This window comes from Acipenser ruthenus, chromosome 14 (assembly GCF_902713425.1).
Source record: "Acipenser ruthenus chromosome 14, fAciRut3.2 maternal haplotype, whole genome shotgun sequence".
In the NCBI taxonomy this organism is placed as follows: domain Eukaryota; kingdom Metazoa; phylum Chordata; class Actinopteri; order Acipenseriformes; family Acipenseridae; genus Acipenser; species Acipenser ruthenus.
The window spans coordinates 4024311-4044860 of record NC_081202.1 but is presented as its reverse complement, the minus strand read 5'-3'; the positions used below and the strand labels follow the sequence as shown (position 1 = coordinate 4044860).

Below are 20550 nucleotides of genomic sequence, written 5' to 3'. Positions count from 1 at the left end.
TATCAAGATGAGCATCAAGGATATGGACTTTGAGGGACATCCTACAGCCCATTGTGCTGTAGTTTTTCACCAGAGTCTCAACTAGCTCCACATAGTTTTCGGCCTTGTGATTGCCCAGGAAGCCCCAAACCACTGCGACAAAGCTGTTCCAAGCCGCTTTCTTCTTACTAGTGAGCTTCTTGGGGAATTCATTGCACTCCAGGATCTTCTTTATCTGTGGTCTGACGAAGACACCGGCTTTGACCTTTGCCTCAGACAGCTTAGGGAAGAAGTCTTGAAGGTACTTGAAGGCCTAGAGCTCTGACAAATTGTTTCATAAGGCCCAATTTGATGTGCAGTGGTGGCATCAGCACCTTCCGGGGGTCCACCAGTGGCTCCCACATGACGTTGTTCCTCCCCACAGAGAACTCAGTCCGCTTGGAAGGGTCCACCATGCAGAAGTAGCAGTTGCTTGAGTGCTCAGTGGGTTCCTGCCAAATTCTTGGGATAGCGAACTTCATGGCTCTCTTTTCCCCTCTATACCATCCTACAAAAATACATTTATTTCACCCATGACTAATGTGTAAGAGATTCTCGCAACATTTTTCATATATGATATATTTTTTCAATAACATTGAAAATTGTAAAACATTTTAAAATTAAAATCTTTTACAATTTTAAAAATTTTAACAAATTTTATAACATAAAATTCCAAGCAACAATTGTCCATCTTACCTTCCAGAGTTTTTTTGCAGTGCTCGCAGGTGAAATGAGGTGCCCAGGGTTTGTCTTGATCCCCGACAGGCATGCCGAAATACGCCTTGTAGACCTCACACATCTTAGCAGATGCTTCCACGGAGTACTTTTTCGCTCTTGTCTTGATAAATTGGCCGCAGACATAGCAAAATGCGTCTGCCGGATGCTTGCAGCCTCTTGATGCCATCTCAGAAAAATGCAGATATGTATCCACTTAGGCAGCTGGAACTAAACTGAACTGGTGGGCTTAAGGCCCCTGTATTTATACTACTATTTATATTACTGGAAAGTTCTAGAAAGTTCTAGAAGTTACTCCAAGTTTACTCAGCACTGAATCTATCTGGAATGTTCTGGAAAATAGGTAAATTTCAAAATATCACTGTCCTGGTCACAAAAGTAAAGTTTGTGGGGAATAATAGCCATTTTCTATACTTTTGAGGCATAAGCAATTAGGAAATAACACTTACTACCCAGGAACCAAAAAAAAAAAAAAAAAAAAATGTTACACGGTGTAATGGGTGAATATGACATTAAGCAACAAAAAATAAATTATTATTATTATTATTATTATTATTATTATTATTATTATTATTATTATTATTATTATTATTTATTTCTTAGCAGACGCCCTTATCCAGGGCGACTTACAATTGTTACAAGATATCACATTATACATTATATGTAAATAAATAAATATATGGGGCCATCACACTTTGTTGCATGTATCAAAGACGTTATAGCTTCTTTGTGTGAGGGAGAGTCCAGTAATTAAAGATGATCAAGTACACTACTTTTTCCATTTGCAGACTTTAATACTGCTGTGCCACAGCCAATAGATCACGCTACGCAGACTGGTATGCTCGTTGCCTCCTCTGCCTGCTACTGTGTATTTCTGTAGGACACGCTTTCAATGCCTGGATGTACTCACGGACAGTTGCAAGGATAAATATAGCAAGAGCAGTCTCAGCAAATGGTTGTGTGTTTGTTCCGTGGTATGGGAGCTGCTGAACCCCTTAGTTCCAGCGTGGCCGTTTGACAAAAACAGGCAGCTAAAGTGGAACGCTGTCTCAATGCGCGTGTTCAGCAGTTGGCTCATGAAGAAAATAGACGCTAGACGTCGTTTCAGATGACTTGAGAGGTGTTTGTTTAACTTTAGGTAAGCATACAACCTTGGGTCGATGGCGTTTGTACTTTTGTATGTTCAGTTTTTATTTTGAGGTTCAGCCAGGGAAAGTACTTGTTTGCCTCAGAGTACTTGTTTGTTTATTTTAAGTTAGTTAGTTTGCATAATAAAGCTAGAGACATTGGTGAAAGATAGAAAGAGAATTATATATGGGGCTGTGATTTATATTTCAGATATGTGAAAATGGGGTGGACTTATCAGCTTTTAAGTTTTAATGGGCGGTGACCCGCCTCACTCGACTAGTGAATCTGCTTTGTCTGCAGCTTTCTCGCCTGACGATGACCATACTGTATAGATTAACACGGCAGAAACTCTCTTTCGACTCAAGATGACCGTGACTTACTCCAGCAAGGTAGCCAATGCGACGTTCTTCGGGTTTCACAGACTGCTTTTGCGGTGGAGAGGCAGCATCTATAAACTGCTGTACCGCGAGTTTCTCGTCTTTGTAGGGCTGTACACCGCGTTGAGTATCATCTACAGGTACGCTTGTTTTTACAGTACTATATGATGTATTGGGAATAAGGGAGATAACGCCTCAATGCCTCTATGATACTGCACATTTTCATTTTACACTAATTCATTTTACACTCGGGTCATGTGTTTGTATTGAAATAACATGTTTGAATATCTAAAGATACAGGCATGTCAGAAATGCTGAAGTGCAGTCACAAAAATCACTCTGCAAATGATTTAAGATTTGAAGCAGGCGGTTGGAAAAGTGTATCCTTCCAGGTTTTACTGTGAGTTTAATAAGACACATCTCGCGTGTTACCGATACACACTGTGGAATAATGAAGCTCGTAGTAAAACCTGGAATTGGTGTAATTGCTATGCAATAGGAGTCTTGTTCCCATCCCTGGATACAGTACTAGCTGCTTGCATTGATTGCAATCATGTTCAATAATACCTTTTCAATAACAGTCTATTGCACTGTACATGTAAATCAGATTTTTAATAATTAAAAATACAAAAAAGCTGTAAACATATTCTGTATTGTGATACCATACTTTGCATTCAGAACATCAAAATGTTTAAATGTAACCCTTCTTAGGTGTTTATTTCCCAAAGTGATATTAAGTGGGTTAGAAACGAGTTGTATGGCTGATACATGTATATTATAATGGACAGTTCTGTGGTGGTAGTATGCAGAAGGCGGTATGACGAGAAGCAGGTTTGACTGTATGCTGTGACTATTAAGATCAGCAATATCAAGTATGCAGGGTTCATTTAAAAATCCATTTTTTGATGTGATGCTGCTTTGAACAAAAACCCATTCACAGGATAGCTATGACACGTGGCAGATGGAGGCACCAAATCAACCAGATCCTTGGTGGACCTCCACGTGCGAAGCCTAGAGGTGTATGGAATGGCTCAATGGGTGGGTCCAACACTTCCACCTCTTCAACAATGACAGCCTTCTAATCCATTTGGGCTGGTTTTCTTTCACCAGCAGCAACTCATTGTATAATCCCTGGGGTCTATTTTAGCAATCTATAGCAGGGGATTTCAATACCACCAAATAAAACTTGTTGTTCTATCCCGTCTGGAATGCCCAATTTGAATGTCCCCATCCCGCTGCAAGCTGCTTACCAATCTTTTACCTGCCAAGCCCAAGAAACAGATATTGTCAGGATATGGACTCTACCCTGATTGTCAATTCTGTGCAAACAGGATTCGAGCCAGCTTGCCAGGCTCCCCTGCACTGCAAGCGGTGTGCTCTTACTGGACAATCAGCAGGAGTTAAAGGGAGCTGCAGCATTTCAGTTCACTGCTGCTTAGACCTGTAAAACAGCCCCCTTTACATTTTACAGTTCAGACGTGTAGCACAACTGAACTCGGTTCTGCATTGTCAAAATCACGGAGATGTCACTGTCTACAACAGTGTGGAAGCCAAATATTTGAAATGTCTGTTTTCTATCCACTCCAGATTTTTTCTTTCAGAAAAACAAAAACGTTACTTTGAAAAGGCATCTCTTTACTGTGATAAATATGCTGAGCAAATCCCGGTAACGTTTGTGCTGGGTGAGTACCAGACCCCGCAGGGCCGCACGCAGAGGGAGAGCTGCGACGCAGCAGGCTTTGCATGAGAGTGTGGTGCACCAGTAGGCCTACATCCACACTGAGCTACAAACAAGCACACTGATGTTAATAATAACAGTCCGAGGCTGCTGGCTTGGCAATGTGTGGTCTAACCGTTTCATACAGTAGTAACTGTTTGGTTTTTTTGTTTTTGTTTTCTAAAGTTTTCCTCCCTGCATTTTGTGTATGACACTTTTTAAACCTTGGCTGAAGGTCACCTTTTAACCGTACCCAGAATGCACTTCTAACTGTACCCAGAATGCACTATTCCAGCCACATATTATCCAGGTACATTTGCTAAGAAGCATTATTCGTATCATCCATAACTATTTTTGCTAAATTTTGAAACACTAAAACAAACTTAATACATAAATTGGCAAACGTTTTAACCAGAAGTCTTGAATGTCTTCAGTTGAATCAAAGTTTAATTTAGTATTTCTACTGTGAGTTTCACATTATTGATAACCTTTGCTTTGCTTCCAAGCCAGCACTTTAAAGGTGCATGCTTCAAATCCACTTCCCTTTAATTGTTATAAGTCTTTGCAATCATCCAGGCGGGTTTCTGAATTCTCTTCCAATAAGAAAACAGGCATAGATATTGTTTTTACAGCACAATGATTTCATGTCCATGTTGGAGCACCCATATAGCAATGTGAGGCAAAGGTTAAATCATTCATAATTGCTTAACTCGTCCACTTGAATAGTTCATGTTTCCCTTTGGGAGTTTTGTGTACGATACACCGCTACCTGGTGGCAGAATAATGTAATTTGGTTTCTTTGCATTTGATTTGAACTCTAAAGAAGTTGACATGGTTAACCCTAACCAATACTGTAAGCACAGCACAGAAACCAGGTCCAGAGGAAACAGTTGGAAATGAAGTGCAATTAAGAAGAGGAGGTAGGAGACACTTCTTTACACAGTGAGGGAATGGAATGGGTTACCTAGCCGTGTTGTTGATACTGAACGTTTGATACAATGTTTTGAGATCAATCAGCTGCTACAAACTGTACAAGCAATAATGGGCGGAATGGCCTGCTCCCATTTGTACTTGTGTTCTTAAAACAAGGTGTCATCATAGCATAGTAATACAGCAAGGATCATAAAGGGCAAGTCACATCTGTGTTTTCTGATTACTGTACCTATTCAAATTGCCAGTAATACATATTATACTGCAACTAGAATGTGGGTACATTAAGAGGGCATAATGTCGTTCCCAGCATGTCTTCTGTTCTCATGAAGGCAAAGCAGTAATATCCTTGAAAGAGGAAATTTTGTGTTTTAAAAAATTTCTAAGAATATTCGAATCTGCAAAACCCATATTAGTCCCAGCACTACATATCAGTCCACTTTGAGCTGGAGAGAAGGGTCTGTAAACGGCTTGTCTCAAACTGTCCCAGTGAACGTGGATTCATATGGTAACCCTGTGTATATGTGTGTGTGTGTGTGTGTATGCTTGTGTATATATATATTCGTGAGACAGCGTTTCCGGAGTACATGCCCCCCTGTGTTGCTGTCTTGCTCAGGTTTCTACGTGACGCTGGTGGTGAACCGCTGGTGGAACCAGTTTGTGAACCTGCCCTGGCCGGACCGGCTCATGTTCCTGGTCTCAGGCAGTGTGCAGGGCAGGGATGAGCACGGCCGGCTCCTGCGCAGGACCCTGATGCGCTACGTCAACCTCACCTCTCTGCTCATCTTCCGCTCTGTCAGCACGGCCGTCTGCAAGCGCTTCCCTACCATGGACCACGTGGTCGAAGCAGGTGCCTGGCAGTTACAAGACGGCTCCCATTGCCCCATAATGCACTAGCACCGGAGGCGTAATTTACGCGGGGGACATGTCCCCCTCACTTTTTTAACGACGGGAAATGTCCCCCTCACATTGCAGCAGTACTGAAAGTTTTTTGCACTCATTCTGAGTTCCCAGTTCTGTTGTCCAGTACTGAATATTGATTCCCAGACCGGGAATCTTGCTTGGAGGCAGGTGTGATTCTGCTTGTGCTCCCTTGTCTTGAGAAATCATGTGATATTTTGACCTTTCAGCTTCATGGTAAAGTATAGAAGCTGTTGAGTCAACAGAGTGGAAGGTCACAATATCTCAGAAACAAACAACAAATCATATAGTAGGAAGGTTAAAAATGATCAGTAGTGTCCAGTATGTACGCCTTACATACACTTTACATTTAATATGGGTTACTTAACGGAATGCTATATGGAATTGTTTTCCAGTTTGAAGCATTTCTTTTCTTTGCGAGCAGGGTTCATGACTCCCGAGGAGAGAAAGATTTTTGAAAACCTCAAGTCTCCCCATCTTAAATACTGGATTCCGGTGGCATGGTTTGTGACCCTGGTGAACAAGGCGCGGAAGGAGGGGCGGATACAGGACAGCGTGGACCTGCAGACCATCATGATCGTAGGTACTGCAGGGACAGCCAGAGCCCAGTGTGCAATGGGGCTTGTTGAAGAGCAACTGTGTGTTCAGACCCCCCCAGCTCTTTCTGAGAGAGAGGGTTATTTAAATTGCATACTTGCTTTCCTAGCTATTACAGTAGAACCTGTCATATCCAATCTAATTGGTCCCTCTGATATGTAAAGATATCGTATGTCAGAGTCATTATACTACATTGTAGTACCATTAACAATGTCAGGTACATCAGTGTGTCTAAAACACCAAAGTACGGTGCTGCACCTATACTGTACAGAGAATTACTGCAAAGCACTGTAATGCAGTTTTTGGCAATTTACAAAACAGCATTCCAAAAACAGTTGTTCCAATGCTTTCTCAGTCTATAACAAAGTAACCGTGTGTGTTAACCTGAGGCAGAAACAAGACAGTACACACAAACACAAACTGGCTTTGGTTATTGAAAAACAAATAGTTTCAGCTTTTTAACGGTACAGTAATTATATGAATCCCTGGCTTTCTTTTATTTAACATGTTTATTTAACATGTTTAAACTGGGCAGGTATGTGAAGTGACAGCATGGAAAAAATGAAACTGAATTACCAAACACATCATCTTTTTTTAAAATCTGCGACTGAATCCGTCCTGTCCTGCTGAGAGCTGAATTGACTGTTTTAGATCCATAATAAAGTGTGCATGGATCAGTATGCATCTGTACGGCTCAGCTGGCAGCAGCCTGTGTAAATGATACATGTCCATCGGTTAATGAAGGGGATCGTAGCTTACAGGATTGGATAAGACTGGCTCTACTGTATTGTTATTATTATGAGTAAAAAGAGGGAGTTCACCTTTAAAAACTGCAATAATCATATTGGAGTAGAATCTTAAACTAACAGTGGCAGTGTCAGTATATGATTATTCCCTGACCCTTGCAGTACCCAGTAGTACCCCTGACACTATGATATAGTGTAATAGAATGCTTGTATACAAAAGCCCAGATGATAAATCTCTGATAAGGTTAGTCATCCCTGCAACCTTCCCCTGAATGAAGCTTTGCATCCCTCTGTTTGTGGATTCAGTCTTTATGAAGCATCTAAGCAGCTCTGCTTTGATCGATTGTTGCTGCTGCGATTGTTTTTCATTGTTCTTTCTGTAGGAATTGAATAAGTTTAGATCGTGGTGTTCTACCCTATTCGGTTATGACTGGGTCGGCATTCCTCTTGTATACACACAGGTAATGTTGTTTTGATATTATTATTAGTTAGTGTAGCAGCCCTGTGATGGTATTTGACATGTTTAGTCATGCATTATAGTACATGCTCAGCGGCAGTCCCAGAGTTAAAATAATATAAAAAAGTCAAATACCTAGGAGTCTCTCTTGGCGCTCTCTTCAATACTGCTGCGCACATCACTGTCTTGCTGCAGCATAGCTCTTAAGAAAACTACTAAGAACCAGGAAACAAGATGTTTCACTTACCGATTGCTATGCTGACTATTACATTGCTATTAAATTATATTTGACACAGTACTTTACCTGCTTGCGTGCCTGCGATTCCATGAGATTCATCCTGCATTTCACAGGTGGTCTTAGTAATCCTGTTATCCATCACTATTGAACATTCAATTGTGCTGAATTTAGAAACACTACATTTGAGAAAGACCCCCAGTCGAAACGTTTGTCATTGGATTTGAGTTTCTTTTAGTATTTCTGAATTCACAAATCCTGCTGTCATTTAGTGACTTCCGCTACTCTGACAGCCTTCCAGATCCCAGCCCAGGATGTGCTTTACAGCAGCTTGGCTGAACTCTGTTTCAGTATCATTGCATATCCCCTGTGAAGCTCACTGCTGACCCCTGCCCTGCTCTCCAGGTCGTCACTCTAGCAGTGTACACCTTCTTCTTTGCCTGTCTGATAGGACGTCAGTTCTTGGACTCCAAGCAGGGCTATGCAGGTCATGACCTCGACATGTACATCCCTGTCTTCACTCTCCTGCAGTTCTTCTTTTATGCAGGCTGGCTGAAGGTTAGTGCATGCTTTTATTTTTTTGAGTTTATTATTTCCTAAGGTAAAATGTATAAGAAACTAAGAGGTCTGTTTGATCAACTAATACCACTGAATAAGGCACCGCAGCACTTTATTAGAGCATTTTACAGCTCTTTGAAATCACCCAGTATTGCATTATCCACCATTGTTATCCCAGTTTTATACCTGTGGTTGATAATCCAGGGGGATCCAGCAGTGCTGTCAAATACTCTAATAAAATCCAGGGGTGGTTTATTCTGATGGGGTATAAATTAATCAAATGCACCCCTACTTCAGGTAAAAGATATACCGGTACTTTAGTGTTCATCAGGGAAGTGTTTGTCTACTTGATTTAGAGCATTTTGCAGCTCAAGGGGTAAGTCCCAGGATAACCACGAATAAATGATTGAAGCAACCCAGCATGATTCCCCAATGCTGTAAAATTCTCAAAAAATACAACTGTGATCAAATCAGCCATCTGTTTACCTTATAAAACACCCTGGATGTAAGTAATCACTATAAAATATAATGTATGAGGTTTTCAACTTGTGTACGATATTATAATATCCTGCAAACTAAAAATGACAGATTTAATTTATGCTTTGCATCAAGCATACCTGTATACCTTGAATTTGTCCTTAGGTGGCTGAGCAGCTTATAAACCCCTTTGGAGAAGATGACGATGACTTTGAGATTAACTGGTGCATAGACAGAAACCTGCAGGTCAGTGAGATCGGGAGGACCCAGGAATACATGTCACACATGCTGGAAAATCAACAGCATGTTCTCTGGTGTTTAATATACAGTGTCTATCACTAAAGATAGGAGCTTAGCACAATATGCCAGTAGCTATGGTTGGAGTTGCTGCTGGAATTGCCCGTCAGATATATCTAGGTCCAGGGTTGCCCTAATAAAATGATACCACAGTACATTTGCAGTTGTACCCTGCTTTTCCCATGGTTATGCTCTGCATTTACCATAGTTTACCCTGGTTTGCCATGTTTATTATTACATTTTACCATACCTCACTATTCTTTACAATGGTTACCTATGTGCTACCATGCCTTCACCATGCTTTACTACACTTTGTTATGTTTTTACTGTGGGAAACATTCATTAGGGTGAATAAGCTGCTGAGGACCGCATTTGACTCCCCTACCTGGGTTTGGCCAGCTACTTGTGCTGCAGCTCCAGCCTCAGTCTGTATTATTAATAAATGAATTTAAACTGTGCAGGTTTCCCTTCTGGCTGTGGATGAAATGCACATGAACGTGCCGAGGATGCAGAAGGATATCTACTGGAACGACTCGGATGTGCGTCCGCCGTACACTCTAGCAGCGGCCGATTACTGCATCCCGTCTTTCCTGGGCTCCACCATCGACATGGGGTAAACCTGCATAAACATGACTGATTCAATCTGAAACCAGAGACATGGGGTAAACCTGCATCAACATGACTGATTCAATCTGAAACCAGAGACATGGGGTAAACCTGCATCAACGTGACTGATTCAATCTGAAACCAGAGACATGGGGTAAACCTGCATCAACGTGACTGATTCAATCTGAAACCAGAGACATGGGGTAAACCTGCATCAACATGACTGATTCAATCTGAAACCAGAGACATGGGGTAAACCTGCATAAACATGACTGATTCAATCTGAAACCAGAGACATGGGGTAAACCTGCATCAACATGACTGATTCAATCTGAAACCAGAGACATGGGGTAAACCTGCATAAACATGACTGATTCAATCTGAAACCAGAGACATGGGGTAAACCTGCATCAACATGACTGATTCAATCTGAAACCAGAGACATGGGGTAAACCTGCATCGACGTGACTGATTCAATCTGAAACCAGAGACATGGGGTAAACCTGCATAAACATGACTGATTCAATCTGAAACCAGAGACATGGGGTAAACCTGCATAAACATGACTGATTCAATCTGAAACCAGAGACATGGGGTAAACCTGCATCAACATGACTGATTCAATCTGAAACCAGAGACATGGGGTAAACCTGCATCAACATGACTGATTCAATCTGAAACCAGAGACACGGGGTAAACCTGCATCAACATGACTGATTCAATCTGAAACCAGAGACATGGGGTAAACCTGCATCAACATGACTGATTCAATCTGAAACCAGAGACACAGGGTAAACCTGCATCAACATGACTGATTCAATCTGAAACCAGAGACATGGGGTAAACCTGCATCAACATGACTGATTCAATCTGAAACCAGAGACACGGGGTAAACCTGCATAAACATGACTGATTCAATCTGAAACCAGAGACACGGGGTAAACCTGCATCAACATGACTGATTCAATCTGAAACGCTGAGTTAACTAGGAGAAACCAGAGACACATAATGTGCTGTCTGCAGACAATGACCTCCATGGTTTACGTATAGTGTGAGATACACAGCACCACGGAAAAGCATCACGTTTGTAAACCCAATCTTCACCTTAGTATTTACGGCATTATCCCTCACAACACATATTGTATCCCATGTCTTACAAGAACTTGAAACATATCCCATAGGGTTGTTTTATGTACGAACATGTCTTTAACATGCTGATCAGTACTAAATTCCTACTGTAAATTGCTGCAGCAGCATCACTGTAGAATACTGTATTTTGTGCCGGTTTGTCTTCCCAGACTGTCTCACAACGTGTTCCAGCAGCAGGAGAATGCTGAGACGGAGGAGCTGAAGCAGCGGTGTCAGGAATCAGTCCTGGGCAGAGTGCGGAGGATACTCAGTGTCCAGGAGCCCCTGAACTCCGCCCTGCACAGACCCTCCTTCTATAGGAGGAGCAGCGAGCTGTCCAGCGTCTTCTTCCCCCTTGGGGACCACGTCCCCCATGCCCACCGGCCCTTCTTCGGCATGGAGGAGCGGGGCCACAGAACACATCGCTCTGGCTCCCGGGACGGCAACATGGCGCTGAACATGGACCACCTGTCCACCCTGAGAGAGACGAGCAGCCCCGACTCCCCCGCCACGCAGCCCTCCTCCCCGGTGTTCGAGGAAGTCCCCGTGGTCATCATCACCCCGCCTGACACAAACACAGACACAATCGCTGGCTCATCGCCCGGCAACCGGAACACACACAACAACATGGAGGGTGTAGGACTAGACGAGGAGAAGGAAGCGGCACGGCCACCACAGGGCAGAGCGGGGTCCGGGACGCCCCCGGAGAACACACCCGAGGGTTCGGGGGTGAGAGAGCACGTGAAAAAATCCTCCTCCAACAACAGGTGGAGCGTCCCCCTGCTCAAGAAGACAAGGAAGAACCGGCGGCTCTCCAGTCAGCACTCGAAGGATTCTCTGCGCAGTCTGCCGAGCCCCAAGCCGCTGCCGGAGAGGAGGCGTCTCTATGGGGCTGACTATGATGCTGCTGCTGAGTCTCTGCCAGCGAGGGACGTAAACAAAGCAGGGCTGCGGGAGACTGATCTCTTAGAGTCAACCAGCGAAGAGAATATCGATCAGACAAGAGATTAACGGCATTAAACCACAGTGCTTACTCTGAATGACCTTTATCTGAGTTAGCTCACCCATTATCAAGATATACTCGGTCATGTGTTTAAGGCCTACTTCAGTAAAAGACCTCACATTCTTGTCTTTGCAAGTCTCTTCAGTTACACAATAAGATGCCATTCAAAATGATTCACTTTTTATGAAAGCCTACACCTGGGAGGTGGGGGGTTTGTGGAGTGTAGGTTTTTGTATTTCTTTTATAGAGCTTGAAATATTCACATGCCTTCCTGAAACAGAAGTACAGCCACCAGAGATGTCGCTCTGTGATATTTTACTTATGCTTGAGAAAAGGTATCCTGTTGGCACACGTTTCATTCACACAGAGCACGGGGGAGTAAAGAATGAAAAAGGCAATGGATAGTCTCAGTGTCTATGTTTAAAACGTTATAGTGTGTATCATGGACGATAACTTAAATGGCACATGGTATACAGTCCCACTTACCATTACATTAAAGTGTTCAATTACAAAAAAATGTGTTTTTATTTGTTGGAAACCTCTCCAAAAAGCAGATAGAACTTTGTACTGTACGGTGGTATTTGCACGGCTGACATGTAGAGCATAAGAAAGATCACAGGGGTTTACTGTGTATGACTGGACAGGCATCAAACCTGGTTCTCAATGAGTCATCATGTGTGGTGAGGCTGGGAGCTTAAAACCACACAACATAACTTTACAATCTTCATTATTCATCAGCAAGGGCAGGAACTGTATCTCTGTGTGCAGGGCAGCAGACTGGGTTTTGGGATGCAAGAATAAAATAAACACACACACACAGACGCACGCACAGGCACACACACACACATACAGATGCATGCATGCACAGACACACACACACAGACCCACGCACGCATGCACTGACACGCACGCACAGACGCATGCACGCACACACACCTAGTAGCACAGCAGTTTCACGATTTGGATTTAGGACTAAACTGGGAAAGGGGTCTATGAGAATGTCTGCAGTTACTCAGGGTCTGGAATGTAGAGGGGTTAGGGCAAGAACACATGCGTATTACTGTGTTAAACTATTTTTTCAAGCTATTTTTTCCAAATTGAAACGAATTTTCAAATATTTTAATAATTAACTATTTGGAAATTAAAAGTAATTTGTCGCACATTACAAAAAACCTGGTACACCATCAAAATATCTCTAACTGACGTCATTATGCATTGGTTTCCTTTGCATGATATCTTTTTGATACATTCATTGACACCAAATTGTTATATGAGCTAATATGAAGGTCACATGGAACACGAATAACATTTCAATCAAATATCCAATATTTGTCTCAGCACTACGTCAAACATTAAAGGAATTGCTGTTTAGAATTAGAAAGTGTGATGTGACAGCTTGATTCAATGATTGTTTTAATGTCACACTGATTGCATATTTCAAACCCAGGACTCCTAGTTGTCAGCACGACGTGTGAAGTACAGGTATTAAACAGCGCCTCGTTCTTGTTTTACACTGCCCTGTGTTTTACATCAGCATGCTTTTGCAAACCCCACCCTGTCATTGCCACGGTCGAAAACGCTGTAGAATTCTGTTAGGAAGACGTCTCCGAGAATCCAGAGAGGTCCTGATTGGATGTAGAGATCTAAGGCTTCAAATCCACTAAAGCAGATTTCTCTTCCGTCCAGTTGTTCCTTGAAAGAAAAGGTCACATTAACTCATCATGTAGTGTTGCTGTCCTTCGCTCATGTTTACAATTACCAATCAATGGCAATGAACTTTCCTGCCGGACGGCCTCGGCACACCAGCATGGCAGAAAAAATATCCATGCCCCGGGTGAGAGGAAAAAAAATCTTCCAATCGGCTTTGAGAACATGATTTCCATTACACGAGAGTAGATGTTAAAACTTCATGCTGATTTGAACTCGGCTCTCGCCAAGATAAGCACCAACTAAGACGTAGCTTTACAGTAAACTAATGTGATCCATATGTGTCTCCATCCATTTACATTTCCTTCCATATGATGATGTAGATATCCTTCTGTCTGGTGTTAATGGCTGAAGTGTAATGCTGGCTCCAGGGATCAGCTTATTTTGCCTCCCTGGCGCATCAGCACACACAACGGCTGTGATGCTGGCTCCGGGGATCAACCACAGTGCAGCCTCCCCAGTGCATCAGCATGACAACCGTCTGGATTGAGCTAAGTAGGGTACATCTCTGGGGTTTTCAAGTGGGCACCTTCCATCCTCAGTGTTTCGTCGACTAGCCCACGACACCTCAAGAGGGCTCGACGGTGATTCTGGCGTCCCAGCATCACCCCCCTCCGTCCCCCACTCAACTCAGCCCAGCTTACTTACCTGTACATCAGCGTTTCTTTCTTTCTATTGTGCTTGAGATCCCCAGCCAGAATCTTTCCGTCTCAACCACAGCCAGTTGCTGCTCCGCTCTGCTGCTTCAGATAAGTTCTACACTGTGCGACGCAACTCTTGGCCACTGAATCCGACGTCTCTGAGAAATCGGGTTGTAGAGTGTGCCACAAATCCTCGACAACCCACTTCCACTGGGTAAACCCGAACTCTCCATCCTCGCTGTTCCGCTTCAGTGGCTAGTTGAGCATACTGCAGTTTCTTCCTTAACTGGAAGTTAATTGCTGTTGATCGGTACTCAATTGTAAACTGAGGGAAGCTTTTCTTGTTTTGAAATCAGCATGTTAATGAATGGATTTATTGAATGCCTGCTGATAAATGCTTCTTAAAAGCAATTCCGAGTACGAGTAACAGCAAGCCCCTAGTAGCTAATAAAGTAATTCCAGAAACCTTTCCTATCTTGCACTTCGCGATATGGGTCTCAAATGGACAGTTTTAAAAGAAACTCATTTTATAGCAGGCATGTATTTTCCTTTTAATACACGACATCTACTACACTAGGTTAAATAATTCTCTTCTTATCCTTCAATGTCTTCTTTCCAGTCATTAATCAACCAGTTATATTCCCCTGTTGACTGGCATGCCTTGCAGACAGTAACATGAAAGGTTTAGTTAAATTTGGAGGAGCAGTTTCCAAGATACAGCATTTAATTGGTCAGCCAATCAGGTGTTAGAACTATAAAAAAATCCAAGCCTACAGCACAACATCTGCTAAGGATTCCGAGTTTTATGAAATTGGGTTCTCGAGATCCAGGTCAAATCTAAGCTTGACATACAGACAAGTCCCTCCAGTTATCCCTGTCTTGAAGCTGCATGATTAGCATTCACAATAAGAAGTCCAGTTCCAAACCAAGCAAGCCAACTCACCTTCCTCACATACGCTTCAGCAGTCAGCTTATACTCAACTTGTCCGATTGTAACATCCACTCTCGGCAAGCTGGATAATCTTGTGCAGTCAATCACAAACTGAGGTATATGAAAACATTGAATAAACACAAAATGTGAGCTTTTAATGTGATAGAGAGCCCTTACCTCTCCTTGCTGTGTGGGGCGTGGCTCTGATCAGCCCTTACCTTTCCTTGCTGTGTGGGGCGTGGCTCTGATCAGCCCTTACCTCTCCTTGTTGTGTGGGGTGTGGCTCTGATCAGCCCTTACCTCTCCTTGCTGTGTGGGCATGGCTCTGATCACCCCTTACCTCTCCTTGCTGTGTGGGCATGGCTCTGATCACCCCTTACCTCTCCTTGCTGTGTGGGGCATGGCTCTGATCAGCCCTTACCTCTCCTTGCTGTGTGGGGCATGGCTCTGATCAGCCCTTACCTCTCCTTGCTGTGTGGGGTGTGGCTCTGATCAGCCCTTACCTCTCCTTGCTGTGTGGGGTGTGGCTCTGATCAGCCCTTACCTCTCCTTGCTGTGTGGGGTGTGGCTCTGATCAGCCCTTACCTCTCCTTGCTGTGTGAGGTGTGGCTCTGATCAGCCCTTACCTCTCCTTGCTGTGTGGGGGGTGGCTCTGATCAGCCCTTACCTCTCCTTGCTGTGTGGGGTGTGGCTCTGATCAGCCCTTACCTCTCCTTGCTGTGTGGGGTGTGGCTCTGATCACCCATTACCTCTCCTTGCTGTGTGGGCATGGCTCTGATCAGCCCTTACCTCTCCTTGCTGTGTGGGGGGTGGCTCTGATCAGCCCTTACCTCTCCTTGCTGTGTGGGGTGTGGCTCTGATCAGCCCTTACCTCTCCTTGCTGTGTGGGGCATGGCTCTGATCAGCCCTTACCTCTCCTTGCTGTGTGGGGGGTGGCTCTGATCAGCCCTTACCTCTCCTTGCTGTGTGGGGCATGGCTCTGATCAGCCCTTACCTCTCCTTTCTGTGTGGGGTGTGGCTCTGATCACCCCTTACCTCTCCTTGCTGTGTGGGGGGTGGCTCTGATCAGCCCTTACCTCTCCTTGCTGTGTGTGGGGTGTGGCTCTGATCACCCCTTACCTCTCCTTGCTGTGTGGGGGGTGGCTCTGATCAGCCCTTACCTCTCCTTGCTGTGTGGGGCATGGCTCTGATCAGCCCTTACCTCTCCTTGCTGTGTGGGGGGTGGTTCTGATCAGCCCTTACCTCTCCTTGCTGTGTGGGGCGTGGCTCTGATCAGCCCTTACCTCTCCTTGCTGTGTGGGGGGTGGCTCTGATCAGCCCTTACCTCTCCTTGCTGTGTGGGGCGTGGCTCTGATCAGCCCTTACCTCTCCTTGCTGTGTGGGGCATGGCTCTGATCAGCCCTTACCTCTCCTTGCTGTGTGGGGGGTGGTTCTGATCAGCCCTTACCTCTACTTGCTGTGTGGGGTGTGGCTCTGATCAGCCCTTACCTCTCCTTGCTGTGTGGGGTGTGGCTCTGATCAGCCCTTACCTCTCCTTGCTGTGTGGGGCATGGCTCTGATCAGCCCTTACCTCTACTTGCTGTGTGGGGCATGGCTCTGATCAGCCCTTACCTCTCCTTGCTGTGTGGGGGGTGGCTCTGATCAGCCCTTACCTCTCCTTGCTGTGTGGGGCATGGCTCTGATCAGCCCTTACCTCTCCTTGCTGTGTGGGGTGTGGCTCTGATCACCCCTTACCTCTCCTTGCTGTGTGGGGCATGGCTCTGATCAGCCCTTACCTCTCCTTGCTGTGTGGGGGGTGGCTCTGATCAGCCCTTACCTCTCCTTGCTGTGTGGGGCATGGCTCTGATCAGCCCTTACCTCTCCTTGCTGTGTGGGGCATGGATCTGATCAGCCCTTACCTCTCCTTGCTGTGTGGGCATGGCTCTGATCACCCCTTACCTCTCCTTGCTGTGTGGGGCATGGCTCTGATCAGCCCTTACCTCTCCTTGCTGTGTGGGGTGTGGCTCTGATCACCCCTTACCTCTCCTTGCTGTGTGGGGCATGGATCTGATCAGCCCTTACCTCTCCTTGCTGTGTGGGCATGGCTCTGATCAGCCCTTACCTCTCCTTGCTGTGTGGGGGGTGGCTCTGATCACCCCTTACCTCTCCTTGCTGTGTGGGGCATGGATCTGATCAGCCCTTACCTCTCCTTGCTGTGTGGGCATGGCTCTGATCAGCCCTTACCTCTCCTTGCTGTGTGGGGGGTGGCTCTGATCAGCCCTTACCTCTCCTTGCTGTGTGGGGTGTGGCTCTGATCAGCCCTTACCTCTCCTTGCTGTGTGGGGGGTGGCTCTGATCAGCCCTTACCTCTCCTTGTTGTGTGGGGTGTGGCTCTGATCAGCCCTTACCTCTCCTTGCTGTGTGGGCATGGCTCTGATCAGCCCTTACCTCTCCTTGCTGTGTGGGGGGTGGCTCTGATCACCCCTTACCTCTCCTTGCTGTGTGGGGCGTGGCTCTGATCAGCCCTTACCTCTCCTTGCTGTGTGGGGTGTGGCTCTGATCAGCCCTTGCCTCTCCTTGCTGTGTGGGGCATGGCTCTGATCAGCCCTTACCTCTCCTTGCTGTGTGGGGTGTGGCTCTGATCAGCCCTTACCTCTCCTTGCTGTGTGGGGTGTGGCTCTGATCAGCCCTTACCTCTCCTTGCTGTGTGGGGCATGGCTCTGATCACCCCTTACCTCTCCTTGCTGTGTGGGGTGTGGCTCTGATCAGCCCTTACCTCTCCTTGCTGTGTGGGGCATGGCTCTGATCAGCCCTTACCTCTCCTTGCTGTGTGGGGGGTGGCTCTGATCAGCCCTTACCTCTCCTTGCTGTGTGGGGCGTGGCTCTGATCACCCCTTACCTCTCCTTGCTGTGTGGGGTGTGGCTCTGATCAGCCCTTACCTCTCCTTGCTGTGTGGGGCATGGCTCTGATCAGCCCTTACCTCTCCTTGCTGTGTGGGGCGTGGCTCTGATCAGCCCTTACCTCTCCTTGCTGTGTGGGGTGTGGCTCTGATCAGCCCTTACCTCTCCTTGCTGTGTGGGGCGTGGCTCCGATCAGCCCTTACCTCTCCTTGCTGTGTGGGGGGTGGTTCTGATCAGCCCTTACCTCTCCTTGCTGTGTGGGCCATGGCTCTGATCAGCCTTTACCTCTCCTTGCTGTGTGAGGTGTGGCTCTGATCACCCCTTACCTCTCCTTGCTGTGTGGGGTGTGGCTCTGATCAGCCCTTACCTCTACTTGCTGTGTGGGGCGTGGTTCTGATCAGCCCTTACCTCTCCTTGCTGTGTGGGGCGTGGCTCTGATCAGCCCTTACCTCTCCTTGCTGTGTGGGGCGTGGCTCCGATCAGCCCTTACCTCTCCTTGCTGTGTGGGGCATGGCTCTGATCAGCCCTTACCTCTCCTTGCTGTGTGGGGCGTGGCTCTGATCACCCCTTACCTCTCCTTGCTGTGTGGGGTGTGGCTCTGATCACCCCTTACCTCTCCTTGCTGTGTGGGGGGTGGCTCTGATCACCCCTTACCTCTCCTTGCTGTGTGGGGTGTGGCTCTGATCAGCCCTTACCTCTTCTTGCTGTGTGGGGTGTGGCTCTGATCAGCCCTTACCTCTCCTTGCTGTGTGGGGCATGGCTCTGATCAGCCCTTACCTCTCCTTGCTGTGTGGAGTGTGGCTCTGATCACCCATTACCTCTCCTTGCTGTGTGGGGCATGGCTCTGATCAGCCCTTACCTCTCCTTGCTGTGTGGGGCGTGGCTCTGATCACCCCTTACCTCTCCTTGTTGTGTGGGGTGTGGCTCTGATCACCCCTTACCTCTCCTTGCTGTGTGGGGCATGGCTCTGATCAGCCCTTACCTCTCCTTGCTGTGTGGGGTGTGGCTCTGATCACCCATTACCTCTCCTTGCTGTGTGGGGCATGGCTCTGATCAGCCCTTACCTCTCCTTGCTGTGTGGGGCGTGGCTCTGATCACCCCTTACCTCTCCTTGTTGTGTGGGGTGTGGCTCTGATCACCCCTTACCTCTCCTTGCTGTGTGGGGCATGGCTCTGATCAGCCCTTACCTCTCCTTGCTGTGTGGGGTGTGGCTCTGATCAGCCCTTACCTCTCCTTGCTGTGTGGGGCATGGCTCTGATCAGCCCTTACCTCTCCTTGCTGTGTGGAGTGTGGCTCTGATCAGCCCTTACCTCTCCTTGCTGTGTGGGGCGTGGCTCTGATCAGCCCTTACCTCTCCTTGCTGTGTGGGGCATGGCTCTGATCAGCCCTTACCTCTCCTTGCTGTGTGGGGGGTGGCTCTGATCAGCCCTTACCTCTCCTTGCTGTGTGGGGTGTGGCTCTGATCAGCCCTTACCTCTCCTTGCTGTGTGGGGCATGGATCTGATCAGCCCTTACCTCTCCTTGCTGTGTGGGACGTGGCTCTGATCAGCCCTTACCTCTCCTTGCTGTGTGGGGCATGGCTCTGATCAGCCCTTACCTCTCCTTGCTGTGTGGGGGGTGGTTCTGATCAGCCCTTACCTCTACTTGCTGTGTGGGGTGTGGCTCTGATCAGCCCTTACCTCTCCTTGCTGTGTGGGGTGTGGCTCTGATCAGCCCTTACCTCTCCTTGCTGTGTGGGGGGTGGCTCTGATCACCCCTTACCTCTCCTTGCTGTGTGGGGTGTGGCTCTGATCAGCCCTTACCTCTCCTTGCTGTGTGGGGTGTGGCTCTGATCAGCCCTTACCTCTCCTTGCTGTGTGGGGCATGGCTCTGATCAGCCCTTACCTCTCCTTGCTGTGTGGAGTGTGGCTCTGATCACCCATTACCTCTCCTTGCTGTGTGGGGCATGGCTCTGATCACCCCTTACCTCTCCTTGTTGTGTGGGGTGTGGCTCTGATCACCCCTTACCTCTCCTTGCTGTGTGGGGCATGGCTCTGATCAGCCCTTACCTCTCCTTGCTGTGTGGGGTGTGGCTCTGATCAGCCCTTACCTCTCCTTGCTGTGTGGGGCATGGCTCTGATCAGCCCTTACCTCTCCTTGCTGTGTGGAGTGTGGCTCTGATCACCCCTTACCTCTCCTTGCTGTGTGGGGCGTGGCTCTGATCACCCCTTACCTCTCCTTGTTGTGTGGGGTGTGGCTCTGATCACCCCTTACCTCTCCTTGCTGTGTGGGGCATGGCTCTGATCAGCCCTTACCTCTCCTTGCTGTGTGGGGTGTGGCTCTGATCACCCATTACCTCTCCTTGCTGTGTGGGGCATGGCTCTGATCAGCCCTTACCTCTCCTTGCTGTGTGGGGCGTGGCTCTGATCACCCCTTACCTCTCCTTGTTGTGTGGGGTGTGGCTCTGATCACCCCTTACCTC

General features: G+C 46.7%; 1 protein-coding gene and 1 long non-coding RNA gene across 5 annotated transcripts; one reads left to right on the top strand and one right to left on the bottom strand.

The window, feature by feature from the left end:
• Positions 1 to 1609: 1609 nt before the first annotated feature.
• On the top strand, positions 1610 to 12746 carry LOC117419346 (bestrophin-3-like). Of its 4 annotated transcripts, none has more exons than XM_058985595.1 (10): positions 1610 to 1891; positions 2182 to 2398; positions 3846 to 3940; positions 5522 to 5755; positions 6251 to 6405; positions 7553 to 7630; positions 8213 to 8419; positions 9062 to 9142; positions 9655 to 9806; positions 11098 to 12746. In XM_058985595.1, exons 2-10 carry the CDS (start codon positions 2247 to 2249, stop codon positions 11936 to 11938), a joined length of 1995 nt encoding a protein of 664 aa, XP_058841578.1. In that variant the 5' UTR covers positions 1610 to 1891; positions 2182 to 2246; the 3' UTR covers positions 11939 to 12746. The 4 variants fall into 4 exon arrangements, with proteins under 4 accessions (XP_058841578.1, XP_033887901.3, XP_058841580.1 ...); XM_034032010.3 differs by having other exon boundaries at positions 1612 to 1891; positions 8267 to 8419; XM_058985597.1 differs by lacking the exons at positions 2182 to 2398; positions 3846 to 3940 and having other exon boundaries at positions 1612 to 1891.
• LOC131697390 (uncharacterized) lies at positions 12745 to 15593 on the bottom strand. Its single transcript, XR_009307222.1, has 3 exons — positions 15510 to 15593; positions 15222 to 15386; positions 12745 to 13622 (listed from the first exon to the last, which is right to left on the bottom strand). It is a non-coding gene; the product is annotated as an uncharacterized LOC131697390 (long non-coding RNA).
• Between the last annotated feature and the right edge of the window lie 4957 nt (positions 15594 to 20550).